Below are 16,600 nucleotides of genomic sequence, written 5' to 3' on the forward strand. Positions count from 1 at the left end.
CTGCCTTCCCCTCATCAGAGGGTTGAGTGATGCCAGCCAAGGAAGGGCCATGAATGTTGGTGTTCAAAGTTTTTATTGTGGCCCATTGTGTAGGTGTGGTTGGTTGATTGATTGATTGATTACATATTTGACTGATTGTTTTCATGGTTGACTGGTTGATGATGTAGTTGATTTTTAGTTTCCAGGTTCACCCATATCACATGACCTAAAGCTCTCACCTTCTGTCAACATAGTTGATCTTTCTTGTATGGCCAGCCCTCTCCTAAGACTGAAAGGTGTGGCCAGCTCCACCCTCAACAAAGACATTTCTATCACGTATGATGTAGATTACTTTCCAGAAGCTAAAGGCAAAAGCCACCCTCCCTTTAGGTCAAGCCAAACTCTTACTCCATAGGAACAAACACTGTAAGGTCTGGAAAATCTTGTCATGCCAGAAAGCAAAGAAACTATCAAAGACTAATATCAGGTTGGGAAGTCTCTGGTACCAGTTTGAAGTCTAAGATGGAATAATTTGATCAAAAAATATGAAAGTATAATGATTGAATCACCTAAAACATGTTGAAACCCTTAAGGTTGTATGCTGGCTGGTTTTATGTCAAGTTGACACAAGCTAGAATCATCAAAGAGAAGGGAGGGAGCCTCAGTTGGGAAATTCCTCTACAGCAACAGGCTGTAGGCAAACCCGTAAGGCATTTTCTTAATTAATGATCAATAGAGGAGGGCCCAGTCCACTGTAGGTGGTGCCACCCCTGAGCTAGTGGTCCTGAGTTCTATAAGAAAGCAGGCAGAGCAAGTCATGAAGAACAAGCCAGTAAGCAGCACCCCTCCATGACTCTGCATCTGCTTGACTTCCTTTGATGAGGAATTGTTATGTGGAAGTGTAAGCCAAATAAACCCTTTCCTACCCAACTTACTTTTGCTTATGGTGTTTTATCTTAGCAATAGTAGCACTGACTAAGACAGTGTGTAAGAAATATCACAGGTTCAGTCCATTGTCATCATGGTGGGGAGCATGCAGCATGCAGGCATGCGAGGTGCTGCTGGGAGAATAGCTGAGAGGCCTACATCTTGATCCACAGGCCACAGGAAGTCAATTGACTGTCACGCTGAGAGAAGCTTGAGCAAAGACCTCAAAGCCCACCCCCACAGTGACACACTTCCTCCAACAAAACAACTCCTTTGGGGGGCCATTTTCTTTCAGACTATTACAAGCCCCAAGCTGGAAACCATCAAAATGGCTGTCACTTCACATATGAATGAGCAAATTGTGGTTGTACCCCTAAACCCACACTGCCCAAGAGTTTGGAAAAACAGAATGGTTGAGATAAATAAACTGCCTGGATGAATCTCAGGAGACACACACAACGTAACAAAGTATGGTTCTATTTGCTTGGCTTTATAGAGATCCCAAACTAGGAACACAGAATAGATCACCAGTTGTTGGGAGATAGAGGGCTAGAGGAGGACCTACAGAATGCTCTGTGTTTTGACTGTGGGTAGAATCTAATTCCTTGCATTTGACAAAACCCAGAAAACTTGTCACTTGAGTAGATAAATTTGAGGACTGGAGAGGAGGAGTAATGGTTAGGAGCACTGTTCTTCCAGACCTGGGTTCCCAGCACCCACACAGTGACTCACAAACACCCGAAATGCCATTTATGGGGAGGGGGTAACTTGGTACCCTCTTCTGGTCTAATAGGCACCAGACTTGTACATGGTGCATATACACATGTGCAGGCAAACACTCATACACATACATCTTTTAAAAAGAGATAAGTTGTACGCAGAATATGCCATCATCGTAAACCATATTTTAAGAGGGAGGAAGGGGACTTAGCACGGTGCTAAAGTGCTTGTCTAACATGTACAGAGTTGTGTGTTTGGTTTCCCAGGACAGCATCTGATGGTGTCTATGCAAAGACTATCAGTGGCTGCTGAATCTGTCAGGTGAAATGTGGTGGAATACTATCTTAGGTTTCTATTGCTGTGATAAAACACTGTGATCAAAGCAACTTAGAGAGGAAAAGGTTTATTTCATCATACAGCTCTCTGGTCACAGTCCCATAGAAATCAGGGCAGGAGCCGGTGGAGAGGCCATGGAGGTTGCTGCTTACTGGCTTGCTCGGCCTGCTTTCATATAGAAGCCAGGACCTCCAGCCCAGGAGTGGCACAGTGCGCAGGGCCCTTCCACATCAGTCATCCATCAAGACAATGTCCTGCAGGCCAGTCCTACCCGGAGAGGCATTTTCTCAATTGCAGTTCCCTTTTGGATAACTGTAGCTTGTGTCACTTTCTGCTGTTGTGCCGTAGCCAACTGTATTAGTGATGACTAATGACTATGGTGCTGGGGATAGAGCCTGTGTGTGGCCTTACACAATGCTAGGTACGCTCTCTTTTCCTGAGCCACAGCCACAGCCCTCACATTGGTGATTCTTCACAAAAAAAGCTACAATAAAAAGAATACACATACACACCCTAGTTAAGACACTGAGCCAGGGTCTGGTCCATCTCTAAAGGCTGTAATCACAGCATCCAAGATGTACAGTTTCACAGGTCAAGGATGCAGTGCCTTTAGCAAGTGAATTACAAGGAAAAGAAGAATCCTGTGAATTAATAGATTTGAAGTATATCGAACAATACTTTGTTAGGTGTTGAAATAGGAGCGGCGGCAGGGCTGCGTCCCCGGCACCCGGCCGCCCGCATGGCTAGGTTATGCCCCGAAATAATTACACGGAAACTGTATTCTTTCAAACACTGCCTGGCCCGGCTAGTTCCAGCTTCTTATTGGCTAGCTCTTACATATTGTTCTAACCCATTTCTAATATTCTGTGTAGCCCACGAGCTGGCTTACCAGGGAGGATCTTAACCTGCGTCTGTCTGGAGCGGGAGAATCATGGCGACTCCCTGACTCAGCTTCTTTTTCCCAGCATTCTCCTCTGTCTACTCCGCCTACCTAATTTTCTGTCCTATGAGGGCCGAGGCAGTTTCTTTATTATTAACCAATGAAATCAACAGATAAGATACAAGACCCACCTCCATCAGTTAGGCTCTGAAACATTTATCTAATTATTCTTTATCAATAAAAACTGGGGAGTTAGATATTGGGATAAGAACCTGAATGATCAGAGAAGCAGTGTAGAAGTGACCTTCCATTTCTCTCTTCCTCAATCCAAAAAGACTGTGTTTCTCTCTAAGCCATGCACTACTGCTTCATGTGTCTCTATCTGTCCTTTGTCCTCCAAAACTTCTATGGCTAATTTTGGTCAACTAGTAGCTAGCTCCACCCTCTGATTCAAAGCAAACTTTGTTGGCAGTCTTGGGAGCATCACAGTGCTATCAAAATATCCCACAACCAGAATCTTTGTCTAAAATGACTATTGGGGGTTGGAGATTGCTCAGTGGTTAGGAGCACTGACTGCTTTTCCAGAGGACCCAGGTTCAGTTCCCAGCACCCACATGGCAGCTAACTCACAACCCTACCTCCAGTTCAGGGGATCCAGTGCACACTTCTGGTCTCGGGCACCAAGCACACACATGGTGCACAGACACACATACAGACAGAGCACTTACACACATGAAAACTAAAGCAACTATTAAAAGATACTTCAGGGCTAGGAGATGGACAAGCTCAGATGTACAGGCCCTTGTATTGCAAGCTTGAGGAACTGAGTAAGGACCCCAGAACCCAGGAACAGCTGCTGGGTTTGGCAGTGGGCTGGGAGTAGAGATAGGCTTTCCTGGCTGGCCAGCTTCGTCTACGTGCTGAGTTGCAGCCAGTGAGACCTTGTCTGAAAGGAGGTGGACAGCATTCAGAAAACTGACAACTAAGGTTGTCGCCTGGCCTCTGTATGCATGTGTACACTGGACTTGCCCCCTGCCCCTTTTTAAAGACTTATGAGGGAGTGAGAAGATAGCTCAGCTGTTAAAAGTATGGCTGCTTGGGCTGGAGAGATGGCTCAGTGGTTGAGAGCATTGCCTGCTCTTCCAAAGGTCCTGAGTTCAGTTCCCGGCAACCACATGGTGGCTCACAACCATCTGTGGAGAGGTCTGGTGCCCTCTTCTGGCCTGCAGACATGCACACAGACAGAATATTGTATACATAATAAATAAATATTTAAAAAAAGAAAAAAAAGAACTAGTTCCAGGGCAGCTAAGATAGATCTTTAAAAAAAAAAAAAAAAAAGTATGGCTGCTTTTGCAGAGGATCCCAGTTTGATTCCCAGCACCAACGCTGAGTGGCTCCTAACCACCAGTAACTCCAGCTTCAATCACTCTGATCCCCTGTTCTGGCTTCTGTGAACACTGCACGCCTTTGCAGGTACACAGACTTGCATACACATTACTAAAAAAGAAAATAAATAGGAAAGATATTTGAAGATACCAAGAAAATTTGTGGTAGATTTTTAGTCTTGATAATGGTTTTGCTGTTTTAAATTATTAATGTGTGAGTGAGTTTGGGCCCACTCGTGGAGGTCAGGGCACAGCTGTGTGGAGCAGTTCTCTGCTTCCACTCTTACCTGGTTCTGGGGATCTATGCTGTCAATCTTGTATAGCAAGCATTTCACCTACCAAGTCAAGTAAAGTTCGTGTGTTTCCAACTTTATCTGCATATTTGGACTCACCGGCAAGCTTTAAAACTGCTGATGTTTATTTATGTCCCACCGTTAGGATTTTGGAGTGGATCTGGGCTTTGTTACTCAAAACACACACCCAGGTGATTCTAAAAGTACACATGTGTTTGACAAAACACTAATCCTAGTTATTAAAAAGAATTGTAACTACTTGCTAGGCAAATTCTCAAATGGCCTTGCACCTAGGTCAGGGGCAGCCAGCACTTCTGCACTGAAGTAGCCTGGCTGGGTGTGCAGACACCAGGTCTTGCCTGGAGAGCAGAGAATGGCTCTCTGCACAGATCGTAAAGGAACAGAGAGTCAGTTACTACTCACTTATAAACCATGGTTTGTTTTCCAGAATGCATAGAAAGGCTGTATTTACCCAGAATGGTTTTAAAATAGGACTTGGGTGGGATTGCTTACTTTGGGATTATTCCTTAAGAATGATCCTAGGAACTTGAGCAGGCACCAGAGGCTGCTGAACTAGAGAAGTGGGGGTGGGACGCCATTTTTATTTTCTACAGAAAGGGACCATTTGATGCTGTGTATGGCCTTGGATGTGTTTCAGCAAACACACATTTGTGCTCTCCTAGCTTCCTTGTCTGCAAAGCCATTTTTTGTTCTGGCTCCATTCACTTTAGCTTCTCAGCAGCCCAGGGTCCTTCCCAAGTCTGATGCCCGAGGGGAAGAACCAGCAGTTCAAGGGTCCATGGAGCAGCAGCTTCATGTAGTTTCTTAGCACAGTTGTGTTACAGTAAATGCTGGGTGCTTTCCTAAAGGGGTTGGGGTCAGTCTGGAGACAGAGGAGAGCATCTACATTATGATGCTGCTTTTTCTGCTGTCTGCTTTCTACCTGCAAGTGCTGGGAGTTGACCCAGGACCTCTCACACACAGCTCAGCGACATTCCCAGCACTGCTGGGAATGGTTGATTACTGGAAAGCAAATCACTTCCCCAGTTTCTATGCAGGCATACAGTTTTCCAGATCCATTTGGACTTGCTGCTCGCCATAGGTAGTCCAGGCAGCTCAGCATGAACTGATGGTGGATAGACAACAGAGGTGATCCCAGTTCAGTGAGGAGGCTGGTAGAGTGTGCCTTTGTCACAGAAATACCACCCTTTGCAGTATTTATTTTAGGACAGCAGAGATCCAAACCTTTATACTTTCTTTATTCTTCAAGATCATGGAGCCCAGAGAAGTTTCCTGAGACCTTACTCCCACCCCCACCCCACCCGACTTTCTGGTGAGAGGCTGAAGCCTCACACTGTCTGCTCCCGTGCCAAGCCACCACTCTTTTCTTACTGCCTGATGATGCTCTGTGGTGCAGCACCTATTGGCTCTGCGTGGACTCCTGTGGGATCATAGTCTGGACAAAGGGTGTACTGGGTGCTGGAAACCTTTCGTCAATGGGTCTCAGCAGACCTGTGTGTGCCTACCTGCTTCTGTTCAGTATTTTCCCACATAGCGGAGATGAGCCGACTGATAGCCTGGTTTGTCTTTGCCACACAGGCCAAATGTAATATCCCACAGACGGAAGGGACTTGGATTTTGAAAATGAATAAACACACACACATATATATTTGCACACATGAACCCACTATTTCACATCACTTTTAGGTACAATGTGGGCACAGTAAGCTTCAGGTAACTAAGGAGGGCCACATGCTGAGGCGTTTGATCACCAGACTGTAAACTGCACTCCCGTGGGTGATCATGGTAGCTGTGGTGGCATTCACATGAGTTGTAATCAACTATAGCATCAAGATAACTATCACCTCTGCACCGAGGGCTTGTGGTCCGTCTTTCCAGAGACATCATTCTAGTCTTGTAGCCTCCGTAGTGTGAAGGGTTTTTGTGGAGCAGATGGACTGCCAGTCATTTGCGGGTGTGGGGATGGATTTGTCTACGCCAGGGGGCAGTGAACTGCGCCACACACAGCCTGTCTTCACGACCAAGGCATTTGTCTGCCATAAAAATAATTGTGACTCACCAGTCCCCGGTGCTTGTCATACTGTACGTACCTCAAAGCCAGCCGATGCTTCTGCCCCGACACTGCCCCTGCTGTGACTGGCCTGTGTTCCTGAGTAGCCAGCCATCCTTAGCTATGTGTGCCTCTGTTATTTCTGCCGGATGGAGGAACCTCAGCTCCGAGTACAATGATGCACTTCCAGCTGCAGTTGCTTCCCTGGTTCTGGTCACTAGCCACTTAGAATGCAGCCAGTTTTCCCCGATTCTGCAGTGCCCAAGCTGTGGTGTGAGGGCTGACTCTGCCACCGTGGTTTCTGAAGTCTCCCGAGGTGACACGACAATGCTCAGGCACAGGGCCACTGCACCGTCTTCCTAGGGTCCTGCTGTATGTAGCACCCTGACAATTCAACCTGGTACTTGAATTGTCATGTGTCTCAGGCTGACCTCAGATTCATGGCAGTCCTCCTGCCCTAGCACTGCGTGGCAAGGAAAGCTGAACCAACACAGAACCTTGGTTCTTTGGGAGCTGGATTTTTTTGTACTGATCTGGATAGTGGGTCACGTTGGGAGGGAATGTACCGCTCTTGTTTATGATGGTTTGTTCCTCCCTCTTGTCCCCCACAGGATGAAGTGTCCTCTCGCTGGTACAAATAAAAGATTCCTAATTAACACAATTAAGAACACATTGCCCTCCCATAAAGAGCAAGACCACGAACAAAAAGAGGGCAGCAAGGAACCTGGCCAAAGCCAAGACCAGAAAGAAACAAACTCAAAGAAGCACAGAAGCCATTCCTCTAAGCGCAGCCTGCACTCAGCTCGCAGCTCACCCCCAAGGAAGCGGGCCTCCCGGGACAAACGCGACTCCCGAGCCAGCAGGCGATGAGCAGAGGTGCAGGACCAGCCCAGTACTGCACCTTCCTTCCACTGGGTGCAGTGAGGACAGGGAGGTGGCAGGCCTCTGACACCTGAGAATGACTTTCCAATGCATCCTCTGCTCTAAGGTGGCTGTTGTTACTGTGTTGTTACTGTGTTGTTGTTGTTGTTAACAGGCAAAAAAAAACAAGAAAAACAAAACCCTTTACTAAAACAAACCTTACCTACCTTGTCCTGCAGGTGGTGTGACAAGAGTGGGCTGACTTAGCGTTGCCGTGCGCATCCATGTTTTTATCTTAGCTTGTATGCAAGTTAGTTTCAAAACAGGCAATTCTGGAATTCAAAATTTTCAGATTGTTAAAAACTAGTCCCAGTATTTTGATGTACTTTTTGTGGTCATTTCCCAGAATTTCTCAAAATAAACTACTTAGAAATGCTAAGCTTTCCTCTTTAGATGCCACAGGCTAAGCTTGGTCTGACTAGAGCCATCCTGGTGACACTCAGCCGTGCTGTGTGCTTTTTAAGTGATGAGCGGAGGCGTGCTCATGTGACTTTGGACTTGATGCTCTGTATCACTTCGCAAAGGTTAAGAGAATGGCTGTTCCATTCTCAAACTCATCCCTTAGATAAGGTGGTTTTCTGTACTGACATTTAAATAAGTGTGGTTTGGACAGTTCTTTTGAAAGAACCCTCAATAGTTAAGAATATCATATTTTTTTTTACCAGTTGATAGCAAGCCTGGTGTGCTCTCTATGCAGCAGGCATAGCTGAACTGAAGATGACGGCTGCCAGGCCTGGGAAATAGGGCTAAACAGACCAATTACAGGGAAGACCGGCAAGACTCTGGCAGTCCTGTAGCGTGTAAAGTCCCACCCATTTATGTTCCCATCCATTCAGCCAGCAGGCAGTACTCACTTGGAGAAGCAGGCACGAAAGAAGCACACGCCGGTGCCACATGAACTATTTCACCACCGCCCCCAGATCTTCTAGGCCTTGTGTGTGCCATTTTTAAAGGTGTGTGGGACTTGTTCAGTACATTTGCTTCCTCCTGACCCCCCCCCACTCCGGGGATTCCCACCTTCCATATTAGTGAGCTTTCCAGTAAATGGCTATGGATTCTTTCATTTTCATTTTGGAAAAAAAATAGAAAACAAAACAAGCACACATCTTTTGGTCTAGCGAGATGACAGTGGGTAAAGGTGCTTGCCACAAATCCTGATGACCTGAGTTCAATTCCTGGAACCTACACAGTAGGAGAGAGCCAGCTCCTGCAGATTTGGCATCTGACCTCTACACACACATACACACACACACATTGACCTCTGTGTACGCACGTGCGCATGCACACACACAACACACTAGTAATTTTAAAAATATCTTAAAATACAAAAATTTCAATTTAACAAATTCTAATCAATGACTCCTATGTGCATCTCCAGAATATCACCAAAAGACATGACAATAACATCTGAGATGCAGTAAATGGGGACCGAGAGTTTATATTAAGATGACATAGCAATAGGTAATGTTTAGCATAAACTACAGAAACAAACAGAGGAGCCGTGAGCACTGGGGCAAATTCAGATGACCAAATACACTGATAGCTGGTGTCTCTAAAGACAGGGCTAAGTTGAGAAAAATATTTGCATAAATAATCACAAAATTTTTCCAAATATAACAAAATCAAAGCCAAATTGAGGGCTCGTGCTTATAATTCTAGGATTTAGGCAAATAAGGCAGGATTCTATAAGTTCATGGCTAGCCTGGGCTACATAGTGAGTTCTGGATCTGCCCTGGGCTATAAGTGAGACACTGTTTCAAAACAAATAATAAAAATGGTAAATGCACAAACACAGAAAGCTCAACAAACTCTAAGAATAAGAAACACAAGGATATGAAGAAAGACACAGCAAGGAACACGGGATGGATCATCTTGTTTGTCTGCTCGGTAGATTGAGAAGTGCCCAGGAGATAACGGAGGCACACCTCTGTGTATCTGTGAGAGCGGCCCCAGGGGTGGCTGAGTAAAGGGAGCAGTCCACCATGATGTGGGCTGTACCATCCCATAGCTGAGGACCCAGATAACATAGTAGTACAGGGGGAAAGGAGAAAGCCTACAGAAAGGCAACCCATTTAGTCTCATTTTCATATTCTCTCTGTCTTTCTCACACACACTGGATTATTAAAGGGATTGATATGAGAAGCCCCTGAGAGACTATCAGTGCTTACCTTTGGCTATCTGTGGTAGGATGTTTCCAGAAAGGGTTGACGAAAAGGTAAAACTTCTCCCTGAACACAGGGAGATACAGGAGAACACAGGGTCCCCACAGGTTAGCAACCTGGATAGAATAAAAGTGAGAAAAGGAGGTGGTGATGGTGGCGCACACTTTTAATCCCAGCACTCAGGAGGCAGAGGCAGGCAGATCTCTGTGAGTTCAAGGCCAGCCTGGTCTACAAAGTGAGTTCCAGGGCAGCCAGGGAGACACAGAGAAACCCTGTCTCAGGGGTGGGGGCTGGGGAGCTGGGCAGTGGGAAAAGGGGGACCCTGTGGGCACTGGTATTTTTTTTTCTTCCTGGCTCCCATGAGACAAACTCTGTCCCACCTTACCCTCCCCACCACAATGAGCTGAACTCTGAAACTGATTCTGCAAGTCTTGGCTTCCTTACATCTGGCTCAATTACTGCATCTCAGTGATAAAGTCTGGATAATACAGTTACTAAAATCCAAACTGCTTTAAACCATTGTTGGCGAGACATGAAAAACAGCCAGTGGAAAATACTGTAATTCAGCGAAAAATAAGGAGAAAGGATATCATAGCTGGATGTGGTGGCTCATACAAGAAATCTCAGGACTTGGGAAACTGAAGCAGGAGGATTACCATGAGATTGAGGTCAGCTGGAGCTACATTGTAAGTTCTAGGCCAGTCTGCCTACAGAGTGAGACCACGTCTTAAGACAAAATGTCATCAGTACAGCAGAAACAGACAAGATCACCAAAATACAGAAAGAAAATTGTCAGCCCAGAATTCGCCACCCCATGAAGAATTTTTTAAAGTCAAATGTCTTTGCTAATGCCCTCGTCTTAAGCCCTCACTAGCCCCACCCTCACCCCCAGCCACTGCACACAAAAGACCTCTAGTGATCCAAGAATCCCAGCTCCACACAGCTGCCACCAGCCTGAGCCCCTTGTGACTTGTGCGGGAAAGTACTGAGTAGAGCCACAGAGAGGCACTGTAGTCTTGGGATTTTCTTTTCACAAAGTTTTTTTTTTTTTTTTTTTTTACCTTTTTGTTACAAAATTTACACATTGTTTTTATTTGTTAAGAGACAAAGAAAAAGACGCACAGGTAAATCACACTCTTCATATAAAATTTCAAAAGGCAAATTCTTGGTACTTTTTTTTATAAACAGGGTTTCATATACACCAGACTGGTCTCAGTCTGTAGTGAACAATGACCTTGAATTATAATCTTCCTGCCTCCCTTGTTGAATGATGGGATTACAGCGTGCACCTCCACACCTGGTCTATGCAGTGCTAAGAGCGCTATGCATCTTGGTGCCCTATCAGCTGAGGTACATTCCTTCTACATGCCATTACATACTGTTCTGGAGGGTCTAGCCCAGTGCTGCATTAATCCGATAAAACTTAGTAAGATATCAGAATAGAATAATTTAAACTCTTGATTTGCATTTGACATGCTTTTTTCCATATAGAATACACTGTAGTGTCTTCCAGGACTATTGACTAAGAACTGAGTAGCTACCAGAACTTTTAGGGAGCTTACTGTGGGCACCAGGTGTGGTGGCACACCTTTAATCCCAGCACTAGGAAGGAAGGTGATCTCTGTTAGCTTGAGGCTAGCCTGGTCTAAAGAGTAAGTTCCAGGGCAGCCAGAGCTACATGGAGAGACCCTGAAAAAGGAAAGTTTACTGTGGGGCTAGACAGATGGCTTAGAGCAGTGGTCCTCAGCTTCCTAAAGCTGCAACCCTTTGAGACAGTTCCTCGTGCTGTGGTGACCATAAAATTATCTTTGCTGATGCTTAACTGTAATGTTGCTATTGTTATGAATTGGAATGTAAATATCTGATATGTGACCCCCAAAGGGGCCACAGCCCACAGATTGAGAACCACTGACTTAAAGACTGAAGGCAGTAGCTGTTCTTTCAGAGGACCTGGGTTTGATTCTCAGCACCCACATCAGGCAGCTCACAACTGCCTGTAATTCCAGTTTCAGGAGGATCTGATGACCTCTTGTGGTCTCCAGAGGCACTACACACATGTGGTGCATGTGTAGACAAAAAGGCACACACCATAAACATTCCCATCACACACACACACACACACACACACACACACACATGCTCATCACACTCAAGCACATATACCCAGTAATAATAAATTAATATGAAAAATCAACAGAACAATTCTGCTTCCCAATACCAGTTCCACAGTAATCTAAAACGTCACTTAAGCCAGTTAAGAGACTGGCTGCTCTTCTAGAGGACCTGGGTTCAGTTCCCTACACCTGTATGGTGGCTCATGACCATCTGTAACTCCAGTTCCAGGGGGCCCGATGCCATTTCTGGGCTCCAGGCATATGGATAGACACACAAGTAAAACATTCAGACAAATATATATATATACATATATATGTGTGTGTATATATATATACACACACACATATATATAAAACCTATATATATAGGTTTTATGAGACAGGGTTTTACTGTGTAGCCCTAGCTATCCTGGAACTTGCTTTGTAGACCAGGCTGACCTTGAACTCATGAGATCCTCCTGGGAGTCTGTCTCCCGAGTGCTGGGATTAAAGGCCTGCACCACTATGCCTGCCCTAAAAAATATTTTTTAGAATAAATTACATTAAATTCTAGGGGAATTTTAAAATACCGATGATGATGACTGACTCGTGACATCAAAGTAGACACAAATAAAGTTGCCATTCAAAGAGAATGTATATAAGCAGCTAATGAAATAAAGTGATACAGGAGATGAGACAATAAAAGAAAATGCAGAACATGCAGATTGAAAGTTTAGAAATGAGAGACACGGTAGAAAGCATCTTCAAGAGGGTGGATCAGGTAGAAGAGGGACTCCCAGTGACGGAAGATGAGTTAGGTGACAAGAGAACACTCTGAGACCCAGGAGGTGCAGTGGAAACGGGCCTGAGCACCATGGTCATGGCTGTAAGTACCTTCCTTAAAAAAATGATTTTGGCTTTAAGCAATGGGGGTAACTTTGGGGGCAAACTCTCACTATACCTTCAAGATGTCCTTTTCCTTTGTTCAGCTAAAGCCTTATAGAAAGCCGGACAGAATCAGGAGGACCTCTGTCTGTCTGCTTAGCATCCGCAGGGTGTGCTCACAGCCTTGAGCTGAGAGCATGCTGTGGAGAGCGCTGAGGCCAGGATGGAGCGTTTTAGGGGCTGGGGAATATTTCATACTATTGACTAGCTATAAAGAAAGATGCCAGCAGGTACCCAGGCACACACACACACACACACACACACACACACACACACACACACACACACGTCGTAAGGAGGTGGGCACAGAGGCCTACAGACAAACAGACACAGAGCAGAGCTGGCAAAAGCAAAGACTTCTGAGCTCAACATTGTGTTTTGACAAAACCCACACAAAAGCGGCATTCGGAATCATTTTATAACAGATTACATCACTGTTTACCTTGGGGTTTCCCTGGGCACCATGTCAGCCATTATTAACCGATTCGTGGTCTCTAGATGTGCTCTGTCAACCACATTTTAGCTGACTCATACTCAATGTCTGTGTCTTTCCCATGTTGTCTAAATGCCATGCCCTGTACACAGCTTTGTTGCTCACACAATCCACTAATGCATTTGGCACCTTGCCTTCTCATACTATGATCCCCAGCTGAGCATCCTAAAGAATGTATCTGCTCCATTAATGAGGCAGGACATAGGCTTTGTCATCCTATCTCCATCTACCTTAAACTGAGACTGTTGCAGGCAAATGTGTCCAAGAAGTGGCATGCTCTTATTCCATCCAGTCCCCACTGATGGGAACAAGGCTCTATGTGCATCTTGGCACCAACAAGTTTCCTTATCACTTCCCTGATTCATGGGAGATGATTCTATGCCAGTAGATCATAGGAGATGGTTCCATGCCAGGGGAAGCAAACTGAGAAAACCTGAGGTTACACTGTAATTGGAAGTTTCTTTCCTGCCCACCAGTTCCTGAATAATCACTCAGAGGCTTATATTAATTATAAATATTTGAACAATGGCTCAGGCTTATTACTAGCTAGCTCTTACATTAAAATTAACCCATATTTCTTATTTATGCTTTGTCACAGGGCTTGTGGCTTGTTACATGTCTTGCTTCCTTGGTGGCTGGTGTCTCCTTGACTCCACTCTTCTTCACCTGTATCTTTGCTTAGATTTTCCACCTGGCTCTATCTTGCCTTGCCATAGACCAAATTTGCTTTATTTATCAATGAATGAGAGCAATACATATTCACAACATATAGAAAGACCCACAGCACACCCCCTTTCTGTCTACTCAAAAAGAAAGGTTTTTACTTCAACATTAAAATTACATATAACAAAACAGTTATCAAGTAAGAATTAGTTATAATATTTAGTCTATTTGTATTTTGCAAAATTAAAGAAAATACCCTATCATCTATCCTATCTTTGTAATCTAAAGTTTCATATCTAATTTATCTTTTATCATAACTAAGGAAAACTATATCTAGTCTTCAACTCCATCAAAGACCCTAGAAGGATATAATATTACCTGAGTAATTATTATATTACTGTTGCATTGCAAGCAACTTCCAAAACTCTAGAAGTGGCAGAGACATCTGGCTACCTGGACAGTCACCCAAAGTTCTTCTGTAATGTTGGGGCATCCATCTTCAGCCTATAAGCCTAAAGTGTCTAGCTGACTTTTCAGTGAAGCAAGAAATTTGAAGGACTGTCCCACCAATATTGGCAAAATTTATCAGTCACTTTCCTCTGTGTCCTGCAGAATGTCTGGCAGCTTCTTCTGTGAATCAGGAACCTGAAGGACCATCCCACCTTATTTTTGACAAAGTTTTGTGGTCATTTTCCTGTCCTGCCTGTCCAGTTTATATAGCATTGATGTGGGAAGTCCTTTTGTTTATAAATGTTTGCTTACATTTAAAGGGAAATATGCTATAAAAATGGATACTTGGCGTTGGTATGGATCTTGGTTTGTTGATATAAATTTGAGGTCAATCATATGTATTTCTGCTCTTGATTAAGGTGTTGTGTTTGTATAGCTCATTTAAAAATATAATATAATTAAAAATACAAGTTAATAAACAATCATCTATAATAGTCAAGTGTGTAGTCATGTTAGTTAGGTTTCCTAGATGTATAGAGATATATTTCAGTTGGATAGTTATTCTTCAAACCTTTCAAAGACTAACAAATATGGCAATTAAAATGTTTTTAAAACTTAGGACTTTTCATGACAGTGAAACACATCTGCTCCTGGCAGCACTCGGGCATCAAAGAGGCTCCTTATGGTGTTTGTAGCCATTTGGGCAAGAAACTGCTCTTGCCTGGACTGCTTGATGCTATGCTGTATAAGCTAAACATACAGGACCCACAAAAAGAAAGGACTGCTAAACTTGCCTAAAAAAGGTAAGACTGTCTTTCGGGGTTCCTGTTTTATAAACGAGTCTACAAGACATTCTGCAGGACACAAAAAATTTGACTGACAAACTGTCAATATAGGCAAAATTGTCTTTAAAATTTGCTGCTTCATGAAAAAGTCTGCCAGATACTATGGACCAATAGGCTAAATAAAGATGGATGCCCACAAAAGTACAAAAAACCTTTGGGTGACTGTCCAGGCAGTAAGATGTCTCTGTCAATTCTAGAGTTTTAAAAGTTGCTTACAATAAACGTCCTGTTTTCTTAGGTAATATAAGATCCTTCTGAAGTCTTTGTTGGAGTTAAAAAATAGCTATAATTATAGTTTTCCTTAGTTATAATAAAATATAAAGTATATATAAATATTGTAACTGTAATTCTTGTTTGACACCTGTTTTGTTATATGTAATTTTACTAGGTTAAAGTTAAAATCTTTCTTTTTATTTAAACAAAAAAGGGGAGGTAATGTGGGGTTCCCCTCTGTATGCTGTGATTACCATTAATAAATAAATAAATTGCTTTGGACCTATGGCAGGGCAGAATAGAGATAGGCAGGGAAAACTAGACTGGGAGAAAGCCATGTAGCCCTGCCAGAGACAGACGCCTGATGAAACCTTGCTGGCAGGCCACAAGCCTTGTGGTAAAATATAATATAATAAAAATGGGTTAATTCTAGATGTAAGAGGTAGCTAGCAATATGCTTAAGCTATTGACCAAACAGTATTGCAAATAATATGGTTTCTGTGTAATTATTTCAGGGCTGAGCAGCTGGGAACAAACAAGCAGTCTCCTATAACATAGCATACTGTCAAGCAGTCCAGGCAAGAGCAGTTTCTTGCCCAAATGACTAGTCTTGCCACATTGGAAGCAAATTCCATAACACATTTATTTGGTCCCCATCATCCTCTTTGAAGTAATTGGTGCTGCCAAGAGCAGATGTGTCTCACCATGAAGAAAAGTCTACGTTCTTAAAAAAAAATGTAAATGCCACATTCTGTAGGTCTTGGAAGTGTTTGAAGATTACCTACCAAATTGAAATATATCTTTGTATATCTAAAACACCTAACTGACTATAAGCTTGACTATTATAGATGACTAACTATTGATCTGTACTTTTAAATTATATATTACATTTTTAATGAGCTACATAAACATAATACTTTAAACACTAGTAGAAATATACATACAATATAACAAAATTGACCTTAAGTTTATACCAATAAACTAAAATCTATACCAATGTAAAATATTTCGAGATTAACAGTTGTTTTTTAAATAAGAGTAGAATCAATAATCTACCCCTTTCTCCCATCATTTCTACATCATACATCTCTATATCATATCCCCTTTTTTCTTTTAGAAAGAGATTGCCTATGACCAATAGCAATTTATAATCAACCTCCTTTATATGAAAACAAACATTTCTAAACAATGTTTTGGGAATTTAGGCATAGTTCTCAAGAC

The 16,600-nt window shown here is 43.4% G+C and overlaps 1 protein-coding gene across 1 annotated transcript in view; it reads left to right on the forward strand.

Moving 5' to 3' along the window:
- Positions 1–7,894, forward strand: part of LOC126513467 (protein POLR1D-like) — a 33,859-nt gene extending 25,965 nt beyond the window's left edge. The window contains exon 3 of the mRNA XM_050161853.1: positions 7,206–7,894. Coding sequence (XP_050017810.1) covers positions 7,206–7,464 — 259 coding nt within the window. The 3' untranslated portion in view covers positions 7,465–7,894. The remainder of the gene's footprint in view (positions 1–7,205) is intronic.
- Positions 7,895–16,600: the final 8,706 nt, after the last annotated feature.

This window comes from Alexandromys fortis, unplaced genomic scaffold (genome assembly GCF_014885135.2).
Source record: "Alexandromys fortis isolate MF-2015 unplaced genomic scaffold, M_Fortis_MF-2015_v1.1 scaffold_118, whole genome shotgun sequence".
Classification (NCBI taxonomy): Eukaryota; Metazoa; Chordata; class Mammalia; order Rodentia; family Cricetidae; genus Alexandromys; species Alexandromys fortis.